Source organism: Osmia bicornis, chromosome 1 (genome assembly GCF_907164935.1).
Source record: "Osmia bicornis bicornis chromosome 1, iOsmBic2.1, whole genome shotgun sequence".
NCBI lineage: Eukaryota > Metazoa > Arthropoda > Insecta > Hymenoptera > Megachilidae > Osmia > Osmia bicornis.
Window position 1 is genome coordinate 7811027 of NC_060216.1, and position 18636 is coordinate 7829662.

Sequence of the window (18636 nt, forward strand, 5' to 3'; positions counted from 1 at the left end):
AGACAATAATTTCGGATGGTTATTAGCGATAATAAAATGCCAATTTATCGAACGATGCCCTCGCGCTTCGACCCGCGCGATTTATAATCTACGCTCTCGATGCCTCGTCACGATCAGTGCATCGTTGCGATGAAACGATGCGCCGATATCGATACGGACGAATGGAAAAACGCGTTTCGTACGGTTTCGAAGAATTCGCGAATCGATGGAACGTTGAAGGTAAGCTTGCACGACAAAGCAACGCTGCTGTCTCGGGCAGGTAACAATGAAACTAAGGCGCAATCCGAAGCTCATTCCTGCGTGACACATTGGTTTCTGAGTTACATAGCATCTGTGGCAGACACCCCGTATCTAGTGGGCTGCACCGGAGTTAGACGACTCGGTATAATATCACTTGTCACGTCCAACGTCAGTTCGGAAACCTAGACTATTCGGTTGCTATACGGTTTCAGTAATGTTACCGTTCTAGACAGCTCGTCCGTTCGGCTTGTTTGCGACGCTCAGAAAGGAGACGATATTCCTGTCGCGTCAGTGTCGTTTCCTCTCGCGTTTATGTAATTAAACTAAACGTTATTACGTAAAAACGATCATACTTGGAACGCAACCTGAAAATTCGTGAAAACTTTTCCGGATCGCAACACGTAAACCCACGAGGTTCAGGGTCCCGTACAGTGCATCAATTTCAACTTTACTCAGCGTCTCCCTGTTTTTTTTTTCTTTTTAGAAGACGCATTTTCTTCCACTTAACTTTCCCGGCGATAAGGGCAAACCCGACGTCGTCGACGATGAAACGAGAACAGGGGTTGGCCAAACGCGTGCAAAGTAAAGTTGTTCTTTAGTTCGTTAGGTCGAGGGAAGGCTCCTTTACTTATGAGACTCGAAGGTGAAAAGATAACCTTCCAGCATTATTCACGGCTAGAAAGCTGCTGATGCGGTTGCGTTGAACTTGAAGAATTGGTCGATGGTAACCTGCTGATGTTACGCGATTCGATCAATCCCTATGGCTTCTTTTCGCCTATATGGCTATAAATAGCCACAAGTTTATGTCAAATAAAATTAGATAACAACAAGAAGAAAAACTATCTCTTTTCCAAATTTTTACGAATAAACTTCTTCTTCTAACTTTAAGCAAAACTCTTCATTTTGAGAGGCAAGGAGATGCTGGGAAGACAATCAAGAAGCAATAACAATATTTAGAGAATCATGTATAGGTGAAACGTTTTCGTTTCTCACGGTGGCTATTGTCATTACGATCTCGTTAAAGAGAAAGTTTCGCACAGCTCATCACGAGGGTAAAAGAGGATGCCCAAGGGCCAGTCGGTGGATGGGCTTCTCTTCGAGGGTACAGGATGGATTCGAACTCCCAAGGGTGAAATGGCTCATTCCGACGCACTTATCCGGCGCGCGCCGTAGATAACCATAGATTAATGGGGCTCAGAGACTCGAAAGGCGACGGAAAGAGAGCCGCAGAGTTTGCCGAAGAAGGAAGACAGAATGGAATGAAAGACCAAAGGGCAAAATCGAGTAAAAGACATGTGTCACGAAAAGGAGGAAAGAAGAAAGGTGATCTATAAGAGAGGGTGTTATACCTTACTCGGCGTCCTAGCTGATTTATTGTTTATTGAGAAATATGGCCGTTGCTTCGATCCTAAGAATTAACCCCCTTCAATTCTTTCATTTCGAATCTTCGTAAAATAAAGACGAACAAAAAAAAAAACAAGAAATAGAAAAATATTAGAAAATCAACGAGTCTGATAAGCTTTTTAACTTTGATAATTCAACGAATAGATCTATCGAAGGGTGTTCGTTTAACAAGTTAAAATCGGGATTAAATTTTCACCAATTATTGGATAATACTGTATTAATACTCGAGCATCGTAGACAGTCTTCGAAACTCCTGCAGCTTTACGCCAAGTTGATGGACTTTGCTTAATGCAAAGCCGACCCACAGAAAGGATTAGGTTAGCTAAGCTCGCTACCAGAACTCTCTCGCTCTCTCACGCTTGATGCGTCTATTTCTCCCCTCTAGGATATTCAGGATATTCAGTTATCAAGTGTTACCGGTCAGAAGGAGGTACCGTTAGAAGTCAAACAAGCTGCCCTAAGCGAGATAAGGTTGTCAGTGGAGCTTGCTAAGTTACCGGATCAAGGGACACGATGAAAATTTTTTTCTCCAATAGTAAGTAACTAAGCTTGCCGAACTAGCGGCAGGTTTCCTTGTTAACTCGAATTTAGATACGCGCGATTGGCCGTAACGTTTCGCGCTATGATAATAAAGGGTAGTTTCGTACACATTATAACCAGGGCCAAGAAGTTTGCAGCAGGATCCTGCAAGCCAACTTCGAACAAGATTTGGTAATTAAACTGTGGCCCGTGCAACTTTGAATTATGCGTGTTCACGGTCCTGCGCCGGAGAACTCTTCAGGGAGCAATTTGTTGATTAAGCCTTCGAAGTATCTTGTCTTCTAATTCCGAGGAATCTCAACGGAGAGGAGCGTTCGAAAATTTCTTATTTCATGGTTCTTCAACCCTTTCGTTACGGTCATGTCTGTCGAGAAACGATTCTGCACGTTTGTAAATTAAATTATTAAAAATATATATAATAAATTTGATGGGAATATTTGATTTGCAACGCAATATTTTTAATCATAGATGTTTTTATATTGGGTGAATTTAATCCTTTTCGTCGACGATGCGGTTTCATGAGAATCGATCAAGCTTACGAGAATAAACGTCGCGAGTAAAGTCGTCCCGATGAGTTTTACCCGTTTAAATCGTCTCCTGGATCTCTTTAATTGTGAGCTTAATTTTAGGGTTTACATTCATAACCCTTCCATGAAGAGGGGTCGTATTATTCTGCCGTGGGGTGCAATTTATTAAATTCGTTCCGGAATACGCTCAATTCGTATAATACGCCGGAGATTCCATGCTTGTGTGCCTGACAAAGAAAAATAGGTGATAATAAATAAAAGAAAAACAGAGATCATCAGAACGCTGTTTGACGTTACGTTTGATTTCCAATATCGTTTCCGTCGTTACAACGGGGACTGCTTCGGGTAAATGACTCGCGCGGGCACTGCTTTGAAATTGATTTTAACGACAGAATTAACATCGAAACAATCTGCAGTTTCCGGTAGAATTACGCGGACGATTTGGATATTTTCCAGGTCGAATTACAGGAACGTCAACACCATCGCTGGTATCCCTGTCATCCACAGCGGTTCGCCGATGCATCGAGGGCAGCAGCGCGTTCTCTTTCGAGCGTAAAATTGAATCAGCGCTTTTTAAACATCCCGCACACTTACTTCCGCCCATTTTGTCCGTGTGTTTCGTTGGGTTTGATATGAAAACGCGACCGGTTCGCGCATCGCTTGCTCCCACGCAACGTTTCCAATCAGAATTCACCGTCGATCAGTTCCCATTTACGCTCTTTATCTCGTATACACCCTTCGAGACAAAGCGAAAATGGATTGGTTCTGTTTCCGAATGTTCTTCGATATTCCACCGATACACTGTCAAAACTTTGGCAATGCCTGCCGGCTATAATCTGTCCAATAACTTCGATATTCGATAGCTGTTCGTCGAAGATCTCGATGTTAGAAGTTCGATCTTGAACCGGAAACAGAGGTATCCAGAAGCTACTTAACGATGAGAACTTAAGTACCGACGTAATTCATGTTTAACCATGTTCCCCGTTCGTGACTGGACAGCTCGTAGACCAAAGCGACTTAGCCACGGTCCTCCACTTCCGGTGCAGATACTCGAATACGCTCGCTCCACATCGGCCCATTCAAATTAGCCGGAGTTTATCCCGAATTATGGAGTACTTCTCGACGATGCTCATCGATGGACACGAGTGCGTGCTCACGAACGGATCGATCGATTATCCTTGCCATAACTGGCAGAATCTCCCCGATATATTCATCGGTTAAGTTCTCGCCTGGCCTCGGTGAAAAACTGTTTTGTTAATTTTCAACCGGTTCGAGGACCGCACCGCGTTTTGTACGGTCACCGCGCGTGAAACCAAAAAAAAAAAGAAAAAAGGGAGGTAAAAGAGAAAAAGATCGATCGATCCCAACCCGGCCAGTGTCCAGATAGCCAGCGTACATCCGGTGCTTGTGTGTGCGTTCATGCGAACGTATTATAGTTCGTTGCCGTTAACTGGCAATTATGCAGAGTGGGAGCTTAGCCTTTCGAAATGGGCATCGATCGTGACGACCATCCATACGGTTATTCCCGGCGTATCCAACCAATACGCTTCCGTGAAACTGAGAGATAATCGCACCGCGTCGAATCGTGGCCGCGGTTCCTCCACCTTTCGGAACGTTCATCGCGTGCAAACTGTTTGAAAATGTCGAAGCGTGTCCTTTGATTTCTGAGATTTCAAAAGAAACCTTCGATTTCCCTCGATTCGAAGTTTCTTCCCGCAGGAATTCGCACTTCGGTTAGTATACAGCCGAATGAAAGAGACACTAAAATCGAGGCTCATAGTTGGTGATTGACGAGTTTGCTTGGTAGTCGAGCGTCAATTTCGAGAGATGAGAGCCCGCCAGGCTTTTCTCGCAGTCACCGATGTCGCGGCTGATTCTGGAGAACTGATAAGTACCTGCTCCAGGCAAACGGTAGATTTATTACCGTGCTTGTCGGTTAACCTCTCGCTACCATCGTTCCTTCCCCCGTTCTATCATTTTGCTTCGCTCTACCCCTCGCCCTGCTTCTCGGCTCACCCTCTCTCGTTTTCTTAGTATGATTCTTGCCCTCGTCTTGTTCCGCGACCGAGAACGATTCGTACAACCCCCTTCTACTCGACCAAAACTCGACTTCCGTTTTATTGGCGGAAATAATCTTTGATGTGATTGCGCTTTGCCTTGGAACTTTTTCTCCAGCCACGAGGGCGAGCAGCCGATCGATTCGCGATACGAACAACCAATTGAACTCCAACATTACCAACCACTCTGCGCTCGCATATTTACGATAACGTGTTAGCTGTATTTTTTTTTTTTTCTTTTACTTCGCCGTAGCTCGTTACATATTAATGCGAGCTCGCATTAGCATAACACCGAACAATATCGAGCGAAGAAAGAACGATATATAAATAAAACGGTGAGCCGTTTCGAGGGTATATAAAATATAAGAGAAGGAATAAAGATAATTTTCTGCGAAGGAACGAAGAATGATGCGTCGCGATTGTTCGATAAGACACGGTATTATAAGAGGAAGAAGGAAAGGCGAAGCGTGTCGCGTAGAAATATCGGAGTTTCATCCAGGCCGGCTTCAACCCCTTCGCTTGGCGAACCAACAAAGCCACCTACCTAAAGGTATCAACGACCCATCGCTGTCTTAATTTCCTTCCTAATCTGGGTTATTAATATAGCTTTGGGGTCGCTGGCGCGTAATTTCACGCCGCATAGAAATTAATAGAAAGACGAATGCTTCCTTCGAGCACTTTACAGTCGAACGCCCGAGTAGCATAACAAACGAACCGAACGTTGATGTTTTTAATTTGAACAAATTCCTGTTCTCGTCGATGTAATTAGAGAAAGGTCCACTATTCAGATTCTTGAGCCTAAACTGAGCCCTCGGTTCGACATCGATGGGACACGTGACATGACGTAGAGCCCGTGAACATTTCCGTGTCACCGTACGTATACGTACGGGTCGGACAATGAGCGGTGGTTCGAGACGTCGAGTTGTGTATTATCGAGTGGCATTCCGACGCTTCTCTGCACCGACATTTAGATAGCGACGTCAACTGTCTACCGGGGTAAATCTGTCTTGGAAGCAAAGGCAAAGCGCAGTTCCCCTTTCCAACCGACGGCGACGAGCCCTCGCTACCGAAGCGAGCGAATTCACTTCTGATCGAATTAGCGCGTCACAGTTCCCTGATACCCCGACAGTCTGAATTAATTAACAGGAGAACGTGCTAGGTAAGCAGCCATTATCGAAATAAAGCAGCCAGATATGACACGCTGTCATAGAAGAGGACAAGCTCCTTTTTCTTTTTTCAGAATTTATACAATCTACACGAGACGTACTTTGTTTAGGTGTAAACGTTGAGGGTGTATCTTTAGCATCGTCACTCGCCGGTGAATAATAAAAACATTTCTTTTCTTTTTTTTTTTTCGTGAAGGGACAGTACATCGAGTACATACGGACATTTTGTATTCAACGGATGCGCTGTCCCGTGTTGGGATCCTGTTTGAGTTTTATGTTGGGATTTCTGTCGAGTGGTTTATACCGGCGCTTATGTAAATGTAGACGTGATTTTTTTCACCACCTCCCCAGCCACTTGCACGATTATGCAAAAGCATTTGTAGCATTCGAAACGAGCAACACCAATCATCGTAAAGTACGCGTGTCGTTTTTTAAATACCGTTAGAAAATAATAATAAAAAAAAGTATATTTACAAGACAGTGCTACAAAAGCTTCGCGTTCACCGAACAAAGGTAGAGCGCTTTCCAATACCCAACGCGTTATTAAAGGAAAAACTGGATCGATCCGAGGAGGGATGATTTAGCGTCATCAAAAATGAATTGAGATAGCATCTGTTCAGCCTCGTAACTGACGTCGCGGAGGCCGTGATCACCGTTCGATTTTCCATTTCTTTAATTCCGCGATTCCGGGACGACGGAAGGAAAGAAGACGGGGAAACAGACAGTATAAAAGGGTGAGGATGGGAGGGAAAGAAAACAGCGAGAGAACTGGAGGAGCGATCGGAACATCTAGCATGGACCGCCATAAAAAGCAATGCTCCACCGTAACGGGGTACGATAAGTGGCATGGCGCGAAGTAAAATCGATCCCGGGGGCAGCCTCGAATCGTAAGCCATAAAAAGGGAACGTTAGAGCGGGAAAGAGGAACGCGACAGAGAAAGAGACGAAAGCGAGATCATAGCATAATGGTGTTGTGATTTTGTCGGCTAGATACGCGATACAGATTACGTCGGTGCAGCGTTAAACGCTTCGGGCATTAGCGACGTTAAATGGCAGCCTAAACGTTGGCGGCGATGTCGTTTCGTGTGATGCTCGCGAAAGAATCGTACCGCATGCATGGGAGAGGTTGATGTTCCGGCGGTAGCTATTAACGCGCAGGAAAATCAGGAAACGACAATGGCGAAAGGGTTGTTTCGTAAACCGTTAACCGTTCCAGGCGCCGCGACTTTGAGCGTTGCTAAGTCGAGAGGAAGCCTGCGAGATTCGTCGGCAAACAGAGCAAGTTGTCGAGAACGGAGGGTGGGAAACCCCAAACGGCAACACTTTGCCGGTAGTCAAGACCAGAAGATGGGAAGGTGGTGCAACGAAGGAGGCTGTAGGGAATAAATTTTGTACTTGATCGCTACCGAGTCCCTACCGCGAGAGAAGAGCTACAGAAAGCGTCTATATTCTTGGTAGTTGCTGCTGCTCCTACTCAATTTGCATCAAACTATGGAGAGACAACCGCCGCCACCACCACCCCCTGTGCCTTCGACGTCCCACCCTTCTAGCACCTGATGGAGCTGTACACCCAACCCCCTTCAACGTTCTGCAGTCGAGACTAACGCGTTTAGCAGAGACTCGAACCCCTAATCAGATCTTACGACGGCACCGGGGGTTTCTAAGGTGCTGCTAAGTGTGAAGTTAATGGAGTCAAGACGTTGCTCCTTAGTCCCGATGCGATACCCTCAGACAGTCCATCGTCAAACGATATATTTCTTAAATAACAACATGAAATTTTATTCATAAACCGTACCTTGCGTTATAAATACTTCCAAAATTATAGAGATGGACAAATACCACCCGTTTTATGATTTCAAGAAGAAATCGTGGGAACGAGCTCGTCATATCGCGCTCGATACGAAGTATGTATAACACTCGGAGAGCGATGTTCAAGGCACCTGACAAGAATTTCAAGTCGTCGCGTGTCCTGACAAAACGATTTTCGAGTCCCTCGTGGATCTCGCTCGGATCTATTGTCCTCGTTGGAAGCCAGCCACCCTTATGATCCTCGTTTCCAAGGCTCTTTAGCATTTCCGGCGTATCGTCCTTTATGCGGACAAGCAGAGTGAACCTCCCGGGTTCTCTCTCCCAGTTCCAAGGAAAAAATTGACTTTTAAGCCGGCAATAAAAAACGAAAAATGCGAAATCTTTGATTTTTACAGCCGCCCCTCAAACTGGCGACAGTTGGCCGATGCGTATAACCCTCGCGGCAACCTTATTTCTCTTATATCGCAAACCAAGCACGTTCGTACTTCGCCACCATTTCGAAATCTACGCGTACGTGTGTGTGTGTGCGTATATTGCCGCTTCTACCGCATCGGATCGTTGGAAAATCCTGCTGATTTCATACGTTGAATTTTAAACTGCATTATCTCTGCGCCTCCCCGTAAAATTCCAAATTATTATACCCTTCGTAGGATTAAAAAAAATAAAACGTTAGAATTTCACTCGTAGGTCGTTTGGCGAGTGGTTAAAGATTCGATTCTGGTAGTCAGGAGATGGAAAAGATGGTTCGAGCAGAAAAGGAGTCGGTGGTAATCCAGGTACGATGTAGCGTCTGCGAATCGAGTGGAAATTTACATTTAAAGGAGCTCGAAGACACTCCGGCAAGGTGCGGGACCGGTAACGTTTCGCTGCTTGTTTTTATTTTCTCGCAATTTCCTCGGCGGAACGGAACGGAAAACGGTCTTAAAAGGAATTAGCACGCTTTACTACTCCGCCTATCTCCGGCAACCCTTAGCCCAGCTTTCTTCAAATCTTTAGCCACTTTTCAACTGCCAGACATACCGATTACTACGATGCTCCATAAAATTCATTCCCTCTTTGCTTTGTTTACAGATTCTGCATAGGCGATAAATTTTATCTTTGCGAGAACAAAATTCTGTGCGAATACGACTACGAGGAGAGACTAGTTTTCGCAAACATGGCACTACATCCGCCACCGACCGCTACGTTGGCGCATATCAAGAGACAAGTGACCCATCTTCAGCCACAGGTAAACCGATTTTCTATTTTTTTCATACAAAAATTGATATCCCTGTTTGTTCAAAAATCACTTTGCTGGCCATGCAAGCGTATCGCCTAACATTGACCAGGTCGCTTTGAATCTACCGAAGATTACGACGATCGGATGTTCAGGAAGGTCGAAAACTCCTCAAGACGTAACCCCTTAAGGTGGGTTAAAGTGGCAGGTCGCTCGTCCTGACCCTCTCGACAACAAAGGACTCCCCCGAGGCTTCAACTATGCTTTACCAGCCCGCCATCGTCTTACGAGTTAGGATATCGCGTGTCCTTATTAATTAAGCTCGGCCGTTAAGCAAGCCTCATCGCATACCGTAACGATCCGTCCTCTTCAGCGTGGATGGAACGTGCGAAAGAATGTACTCTTTGAACGTAAGGATTTGCCAGCGTCTTAAGTGGAATTACGCGACGAAGGGACACCGTTCTCCTCGTCACTGGAAGCATTTTCAAATCGCGACTGAAAGACGAGCAAGTATTTCAAGCACGTTGTTCGTTAATTAACGCTTGAAAATTCAATCGTTAGCGTGTAATTTTAAACAGTACGATGACGATCGTTCGCTGTATTTGCACAAACAATCCACGTTATACGAAAGTCTACAGTATTCGAAGGGTTTCACGATAACGACAGGAGACAGCTCTTTACAAGCCGGAATTATGAACTCGTCGCGTTAAGCCGTTTGAGTTTCTTGATTATCTTAAGGCAACAGCCGTGCTTCGGAACAATATCTTAAGCCCCCTGTGCTGTACGGAGGACCTGGTCCCTGTCTGACCCAACGACGATCCGATCTACTTAATCCGACCTCCGTCTTGCAAGGATGTTTACGTCCTCTTGCATGCTTACGTCACGTACCATCATTTACCAAGTGCAATATTTACCGATCAACTACCGTCTGCTGTTCCCACCTTAGTACCTCGCGTTATATTGATCGTTCAACTTTATAAAATGATAAGGAGTTAAATTGTAAGAACCCCCTTTCGTAAGTACAATGTTTAGAAACAGAATTCAATGATGCAGATTGAACGATAAAAGAATTGCAACTTGCTTTAATGCCTGTCTATTGGTCGAACGATTCGTGTAATTGCTGGAAACTGTCGTTAAAGAAGTTTCAAGACAAACTTTTAAGACCGATCGAAGAGCCTAGATTGTCGGGGCACACGCTCGAATTGTACGCATGCACAGAATAACGAGGTCCCCGGTCTGATGATATCAGCCCCGGCACCGTGTACTACTTATAATATGCAAATTTCCTCCCCTTAACCGTCCTGCCAGCGAGCTGCGTGTAATTCAGGGGTTGCTAACCCTTGCGACTCTATTTCTACGCCACGTAAGTGTTCATGTTCTTCCGCGGCAGCCTACTGCGTGCGGCCCCGCTTCCGCACGTTCTCCAACCTGCGTGAGAGTTTAGTTCAATTAATATCTGTTCGCGCGTACTGGAAACGTGACGAGTGTGACCTGGCGGAATCCACGTAGAGGCGGAAAAAAAAAAACACCCTCGAAAGGAAACAGCGCGACGCGACGCGACGCCTCGACAGGCGAGAAATAACGGCGTTGAGACGGAATCCAAAGAAGTATTACGCGTGGCACGTTTGTAACGCGCAAGTGTGGCGATCGTACGACGATTTTTCCTTCCTAAACACGCAATGGACGTTTAAAACAATTCCAACGAGGTGGAAGCACACGGAGGAAGGAAAACGAACGCCACGAAACCATTAAGAGCAGTTGATAAAAAAATAAAAAAAATAAAAAAATGAAAGGAAAAAAAAGGTTGGATGTTCGTCCCGTAATTTCTCCCATTCTCGGTGGTTCGTTCTTTGTTATTCAGAGGATCCGGAGGCGTTCAGGTGGTATCGATTTCGCCGCAGGGTTTACGGCTGAGGGTTATAAATGACCGGTGCGCGCGAAATAACGGGATGCCAGACTAATGCCAATAATCGGCGTGGCATGCTAATGTCGTTTGCGCATCTATTACGTTAAGCCTGATGGATCCCTCTTGACATGTCGTTCCTGGAGCGTGAATACCTTCGATCGCGGAGAACGCTCAAAGGTGTCTGACGACCCCGACAATCCACGGACCCGTGCTATTTCCTCGTTGAATGTCGCTCTGACATTTACCACCTGAATGGAAAAGACGATCGTCGAGACAGCCAGTCTCCGGTGCGAGCTTGACGCGACAGATAATGTCAGATCGCGAATCGTTCCATCATCTATGCTCGCCTGTTAATTGTCGTAAATGAACGCCGAGCCACGTTACCCTGCTTCTCTACGTGTCTCTATTCTAGGGATTTCGAATCAGGATAGTCTTTCGGTGTAACGTGATACGTCAGCAACGGATATCGGGATTGTAACGTGACACGTTGTAATCTGAATAAATCAGGGAAATGATGCGGTGTGACGCTTTAAATCGCTGCCACTTTGATACTTTTGCTCAAAATGGTACCGTCACGATACTGTTCAGATATTTTTATTTTCCAAAGAGCACTCGACTCAGTGGAGATCGTGGGAATGGATTAGACGAGAACGACGATGAACAGGAATTAGGAAGAGAATGATATTCGACCCCTGGATTGGCAGGCTCACCGTCGGGAATTAGACGTAGCAACGAAATGCAAAGTGGCCGTGCTATCTCGGGTTGAGAAAATCAAGAGCGAACAGAAGGGGAAAGAAGCAGGCGTTAAGATTCTTAAAAACCGCGAAGAGGGTGCTCGTCCTGGTCCGTGGCAGCTGCCACCCTTGCGTTCTCCTTAAGCCGTGGCTATGGGAATGGCGAAGTTGCCCCGAGCAGCAGGAGAAGGTGGTAGTTTTTCTGATTGCCTGAGAACAGACAGCTGTCCCAATCTTTCTCAGCCTTGCTACCCAAACTTGGGCGGATCTCGTCGGCACTTGTAAATAATGCTCGACCGTGGACCGTTTACGAATAATTCGAGCGTGCCGAGCGATCTCAGGTAAACCGGTGATGGGGGTGAAAAAGGGAAAAGAATGGAATAAAAAAAAAAAGAGGACGGTCATCACCCTCGATAAATTCAATTACCACCCTCGTGTCCCATGTTTCTATGACTCTCGCCGCTAGATAAAAGAAGAAAAATACGCGTCTCTTTTGAAAAGAGATCCTTCGTTCCATCGATCAAACTTGTCACCCTGGTCTTTAGAAGCATTTAGAAAGACGTCTGTCGGCTGACGGAACTTCTAATCGATTCCCGGATCGTTGGAATGTTTCTTTATCGCGGTAAACTTCGTTTCAACTGCGTAATCTCTCCTTCCTTGGAGACAACTGTAACGCGTTTAAAAATTGGCGAGAGGTCTTATTTTGATCTAATTTTCCCCTTGAGACCCATGGGAGAGAACGGAACGCCGGGCAAGAGAGAGAAAGAGAGAAATAGACGAAGCTCGAAGCGAGGGTGAGAAAGAGTGAAAGGGAGAGAGAACTAAAGGAAGGGAGTTCGAAACGATTATCTGAGTTTTAAAACAAACTCTCAAGTGTCTGCAAAGTCCTCCGCGAATCAGAGGGTTGAAGGAGTGGGGTGGGAACAGGGAGAAAGGAGGGAGGTTGCGGAAGATAATATGCTAATGCCAAGACGGAGACTACATGGGAATTTAAGAGGATCAATGTGCAGTACGAGATTCGTACGGGGAATAAGGTATTACAACGTCTTCTACACTTCTTCCAGACGATTAGACCCTCGAAAGTTCCGCGAAAGCTGCGCGGACGATTTGAATTAAATTAAACTTCCGAATATACGTCATTCTTATCAAACGCAGCTGTACCGAAGCATGTCGCGCTCGTGAATGATAACAAAGAGAAATTCTTGCCCGTTACGAGCATCGGTACGCGTGTGCCGTTTTTATTAATTAGGGTATTATTAGATGCACCGTATTTGGTTGAATTTCACGCAAACCTTCCGTCTAGTCCGTTGTACGCTACACGGGGAGAAAGCTCGCATGGGAAGGCTCAGCTTGCGAGCTTATATGAGATTATGAGTTTAGTTCCGAAACAACGGAACGCTACGTGGTCTGGACTCTCTTTTATAACGATTATTACTCGTTGCAAGTGGAACCACTCTTGCAGCCACGCTTTGTCCTCGAGAAGAAAGTAATCAGCGATCGAATTTAATAGAATACCAGCTGAATTCATCGCGTAAAGATTAATTCAAATTTTATTGATACATTTCACGAACTAATTTCCGTTAATTAACGATCGTTAAGCACGGGAGTCTATCCCACAAATACCGTCGACATTGTTGGGAGATCCCAAATGATGAAGCACATTAGCAGGATCCTTGGCGATATAATAATCCCTGGTAAAATAGCGAGGTTCACGGTCATTCTGTTCTAAATGATCCTACTCCGATAAACGAGGCGCCTAATTCTCATCTCGTGCCTCGGCGAGAATCGAGGTGTGGTTGAATGGTGTGTAGAGGGTGCGCTAATTTTTGCGCTTAAGAAAAGCGGCCAGTGTGGAGGAAGTAGCTTGCACCTGGCTGGTTCCCAGCCACGGGAGATCAACGGACAAATGACACGCGATTCTCGTAGCTCCCGGCAACCACCGACAATCCCCAACAACCCCCCCCTCGATCCTCCCCGTTTACCGTCAGTTACAAACTGCCTTCGCCTTCTCGTCGAGACGCGATTAATGTCTTATTCCTGGACGAGCCGTAGAGATACGCGCGTCTGTCTATCACGCTTGAATTTTCACCAAAATATACACCCACAATCAAATCCTATCGATAACATTTTAATTTTATTCTAGAAAATCTCGACCCGTCTCATTTGATTACAAAAGAAGGCAGTAAATCCACGGAACAGTAATTCCTTCTCTGGCAATTGTAGATAAAACTTGAATAAGTCATAGACTTAATTTAACCGGTGCTACCAGCAGCAGCAACGGTCCGCAGCCATCCACGCAGATTTCTTAATTACGTGCGGCCTCTTGGCTGAAGGGAGGCGGACGGAAACGGAGGAACAAGAAGGAAAGAGATAAAAACGGAAGGGCGTTGTATCGAGGAGAGAAAGAAGAGGACGGTGTTGGTACGCGAAGGTTAAAAAGGGTTCTCGTTGCGGCAACGAAGATTTAGAAATCCTTGCCGGAGAGGAAAGTCTTCCTTACCCTGGTTATAAAGCATTTCTTTCCCGACGCTTTGTCATTTTTATCGTAATTATTTACGAGTTAATTACTAACCCCGCCAAACTGTGAAACTCTTTTTTTCGCTTCCCTTGGTCTCTATCTTGAACAGAGACTCTTCGCGGTGTCACCTTTGGAAGAATTATTAATAGAGATTCGCTCTATATTCTACAACTAGTTCGACCACTTTTGTAGATGCGAAAGTTCCATCAAGAAAATCATGAAAATAGAAGGTTCGTTGATCGCGAGAAAGTTGGCCATGATCAAGTTACCGGGTAAAATCATGGCAAGGGAGGATCCCGTCAGACTATGCCGTCAGCCGCACGGTCTGCCGAATTTTAAGCCTGTATAATTTAACACCTTTCGCCGGCAAAAGTAAGAGAAACTGATGGTGAAGGGAACACAACGTAGCTAGAGATACGAAGTTTGAAGTTTTCAACGGCACTTACCTATCCTAGCAGCATCTCGCGCTCCCCGTGCTATCTTCTACCATTCCCATGGAACGCTTTCTCTCTTTCTCTCGCGAATATGGCTTGCAGATAGAAGTGACTGAGGCAAGTGGTGAAGAGAAAACGAAAGAAAGGGAAGGAAAGAGGTAGGATATCGAGAGGAAACGCCCCAAGTTGAGTCGGTTGGGCTGAGTTGAGATACAAGTTCGGTTCTTCTGGCCTTTTGTTTTTGGAGCAGAACCGGGCGGAACGAGAACAAGGATACCGCATCTAAAACGAATTCGTTAGTGGCATCCAACCCCTTTTCGCTTGCAAGAACGCCTACCCTTTTCCCGAGCTTTAAGTCTCTGTCGTGAATAATTGGTCGAATCAGATTAAAGCGCTGCTCGGCCGATTGATTGCAAATGTAATTATGGACACTGCGATTTCCTTTCTATCTTTACGGAGTTTTCATTTTATCGACGATTTAAACGAATCATCGACTTAATTGCAGGAAATATTTGGAAGCAAAATTAATATGAGAGAACCTTATATGTACTGCACGCGAAGCGTTTTAATTCGTGAACGAATGATAACTTGACGATCCTTCTGTCTTTCAGACAATATCACCGGGAGGCCCGCAGAGACAAGCGAACGGAGAGACAACCCATAACCACAATGGGTATCCCGCGCTGCCGAGCTTGAGCAACCATAACATCCTGAACCCCATGAATAATTTAAATGGTATCAATGCACAAGCACCTTACGATACTAAATGACAAACAAAGTAAACGCCTACTGTATCGATCGAATCGCGAATCGCGTTGCCAAATTTCTTTAACGAACACGGACGTCTTCTATCATCATTATCCTAGTAGCCAGTTCTCGGAGTCGTTACTTGAGAATCTTAAAAAAGATCTGCTTTCGCGTCTCGAGGTTCGTTAAAAAATAAGTTTAACACGTTGACTGCCACGATGAAAATTATTAATAATAATATTACCTACATAAAATTTTCTTAGTTTATTTAATTCTGCAATCTTCACTGCAGTCAACGCGTTAAAAAAAAAAAAAGACGATCGAATCACGCGTAGATGCACGTTAACGATTATTATCAAGAATCCTATTTCTTCGGAATCATAGACATTTAAGGCGATACCTATCGCGTGACGATTTTTAACGAACGTCGGTGAATCGTCGACTCGCATTCACTCAGACTGTACTGAACAATTTACTCGCGCGACTTTATCGTGAATACGATATGCGTCCAAATACTTATTTATGATAAGGTGTATCGACAAGTAACCATATTCTGTCGCATTAGGCGACATCCTAAGGCTGTACGAGCGAAGCGCGCGAGGGCTATTGGTGCTGTTTTAGACGAAATTTAATTGTTCGAATCTCGCAGGCTAAATTAGAACGTAAAAAATCAATGTACGGATGTTGAAGAACGGAAAGGAGAGGCGATGGAAGAGAAAGAGAGAGAGAGAGGGAACAGGTTAGAGCACACAGGGAAACAATGCGGGTAAACCGAATGCTCAGGGGTGATCAAAGTTTGCCCGTTCTTGTAGTCGACTTTGCTGTCCGTTGCGGGCAACGCCGGTAAATCTAGCTTTACCGGACTACCGGACCAACGGACTACCGGAGGTAGAACTCGAGGAATGGCCACGGGGTGAAATTGGTGAGCGAGGTCGAACTTGGCAGATCGAATCGGTAGCTGGTCTTCGGCATCGAAACAGGGCCTCGCCACCCCTTGGGGCTCATACGTTAAGGGGTGACTTAAGCATTGTTTCAACTTCGAATCTCTCGCTAGAGGGCCAGATTGATGTCACGAACTTTTCCGTTGCCTTATTTGCGAGTCAGATAACGAGGCTGAGTTATGCCGAAAGTTCTCTCTTTCTCTCGGCTTGGCCGGGCGCTATCAGAGACGAGCAGCGACCGGAGAAAATGTTTTATTCCCTTTTCCATGCCATACACTACGAGAGATTTGTCGACGACACGGCTACAGAAAGAGTTTCGAAATCTCTCGAACGGTAATAGGCTTATGTCATTGTCAGACACGATAATTTTCGGTAGAACTGAATATCTGGGATTCTTCCGCGTTAATAGATCGATTACTAGGTCGAAATTACATTCTTTCTTTCTTTCGTAAGGGCAATATTGTATTAGGTATAATAAATACTGCCAGGATACTTGACAACCACGCGTAGTTCCTAACGCTAAGCGTCTCTGAGATAAAAATTGTAATGGTTAAAGAGAAGAAAAATTGTATACTGTCGTACGACTACTAACCGATTGTCTAATCAAATAATTCGTATAGATTACGATTAGTAGAGTCAACCAGGATATCATACGTCATCGGTAATATAATCTATATTGAGTCGTTCCATAAATAATGTCGTTTCTCGATCAATCAACGAGTTATTTTTATTTTTATCCGTCGAATACCAACCACTTTTCGTTTACCTAATTCGAAATAATCCATAAATTATTTATGGAACGATCTAATAACTAACATCGGCGAACGAATCATCAGAATTGTATGCAAGCTGCTTATGTAACGAGGTTACAACCGCGTCTGTCTCGTCTCGAACGCAAATGTATGCACGATGCATGTAAAGAAAAAGTTTCGATCGAGGAATACGTAAGGAAGCGTGTACGTTCGCTAGCATAGACACGTTTTGCATGATAGTTCTATCATAGGGACATCAATTACAATAAAATTACTGTTTCGATGTTACTCAACTGTTTGATTTCTTTTTTGTAGAAACGGGGAAGCGACGGAAAGACTCCAATGACGTTGTCTTATTGATTTCAATACATATCTGTATGACTTTAAAGTCAACGCTTCGTAATATCTTCGCATCCCCGTGCTGTTCTCGAGATTTACCCTACGTTTCTCGCATCCTTCGCGCTTCCTCTGAATTATTTAAGACAGCTACGTGATTGGCCGACAAATCCGGTATGCCTCAATAATTTACCAATCATACGCGGTCCTTTGTGTTTTATACGCCACGTTTCGTATAAATCGCATTGCGTATTCAGGAGAACGAGATCCAACTCTATTCGGGTGTGAACGCGAACCCTCGCTGTGTGTATTCGCCGAGTGAACAAAAAGCGGAAACGGAAAAGAAGCAGGGTCTAGGATGGCCGATCGAAACTGGGAGGTAAGTTCTAAGGATCCACTTGAAAATTTGTTGGTGCTATAGTAAAATAGATAAACATTTTTTCCCCTTCGTATATAAATCGGTTAATAGCCCTTCTTAAAAATGCGATATTACTTTCTCTAAAATTATCAACCGCCAACTAAAAAATCAATCTCTGTATCGAACGGGTCACCGTGAACTGTAATTTCTCAAGTAACCGCGTCCAACGGAATTCCAACGACGAAAGAACGGTTGCGGTAATAAAGCATGGTCCGATTTTGTAAAAGGAACCGCTTATCTACGATCGAACGTCTGGGGGTAAGTAAACTAAGGGTAGGTGGAAAGCATTCGAGCGAGCATTCGATGTAAATTGGCAATTTTTCTCGTGCGGCCCACGGTAATCATCGGCAATTAGACCACGGGCCTCCGATAAATGTTATTTATGACCGTGATTATCCGTGGCGCACCTAGCTGCTCGAACGTACGCCTAACTATGAAACACCCCCTGCCGTCGACCGTCTAATTGGTCCGCGATTATTCCTGTTTGTACAAAATGTCGGTACAAGCGCCACTTTACCTCGCTGCAAATACTGGCGGAAACTTTCTGCCGGATCGCGCAGACCGATTTAATGCGCTCGGGTCACGGACAACCCGCGAACAACTTAACCGGGCAGGATTTCATCACCTTGATCGTTTTGAAGCGCCGATTGCGTTCTAACTCGACGAGGAGAATGATATTTTAGCACGATGCAAAGATAATACGTATTAAAATTAATAATGTTCGAGGTATTTTGCAAATATGAAAGATATATTTCTTGCGACAACAATCTCTCGTTCTATTTTTCCACGGATACGATATAGTGGAGCAAAACACGAGAACGTAACCGGCAGGGATGACCGGTCGAAATCGTATTCCATCCGATGAACGTGATTAAAAGGGAAGAACGAGCG

At 44.9% G+C, this 18636-nt stretch overlaps 1 protein-coding gene across 4 annotated transcripts in view; it reads left to right on the forward strand.

Annotated features, from left to right (window-relative positions):
- LOC114875458 (LIM domain only protein 3-like) overlaps positions 1-17238 on the forward strand; it is a 58980-nt gene extending 41742 nt beyond the window's left edge. For all 4 annotated transcript variants that reach the window (XM_029185758.2, XM_029185761.2, XM_046288381.1 and 1 more), the window contains exons 5-6: positions 8815-8971; positions 15163-17238. In XM_029185758.2, coding sequence (XP_029041591.1) covers positions 8815-8971; positions 15163-15321 — 316 coding nt within the window. In that variant the 3' untranslated portion in view covers positions 15322-17238. The remainder of the gene's footprint in view (positions 1-8814; positions 8972-15162) is intronic.
- Positions 17239-18636: the final 1398 nt, after the last annotated feature.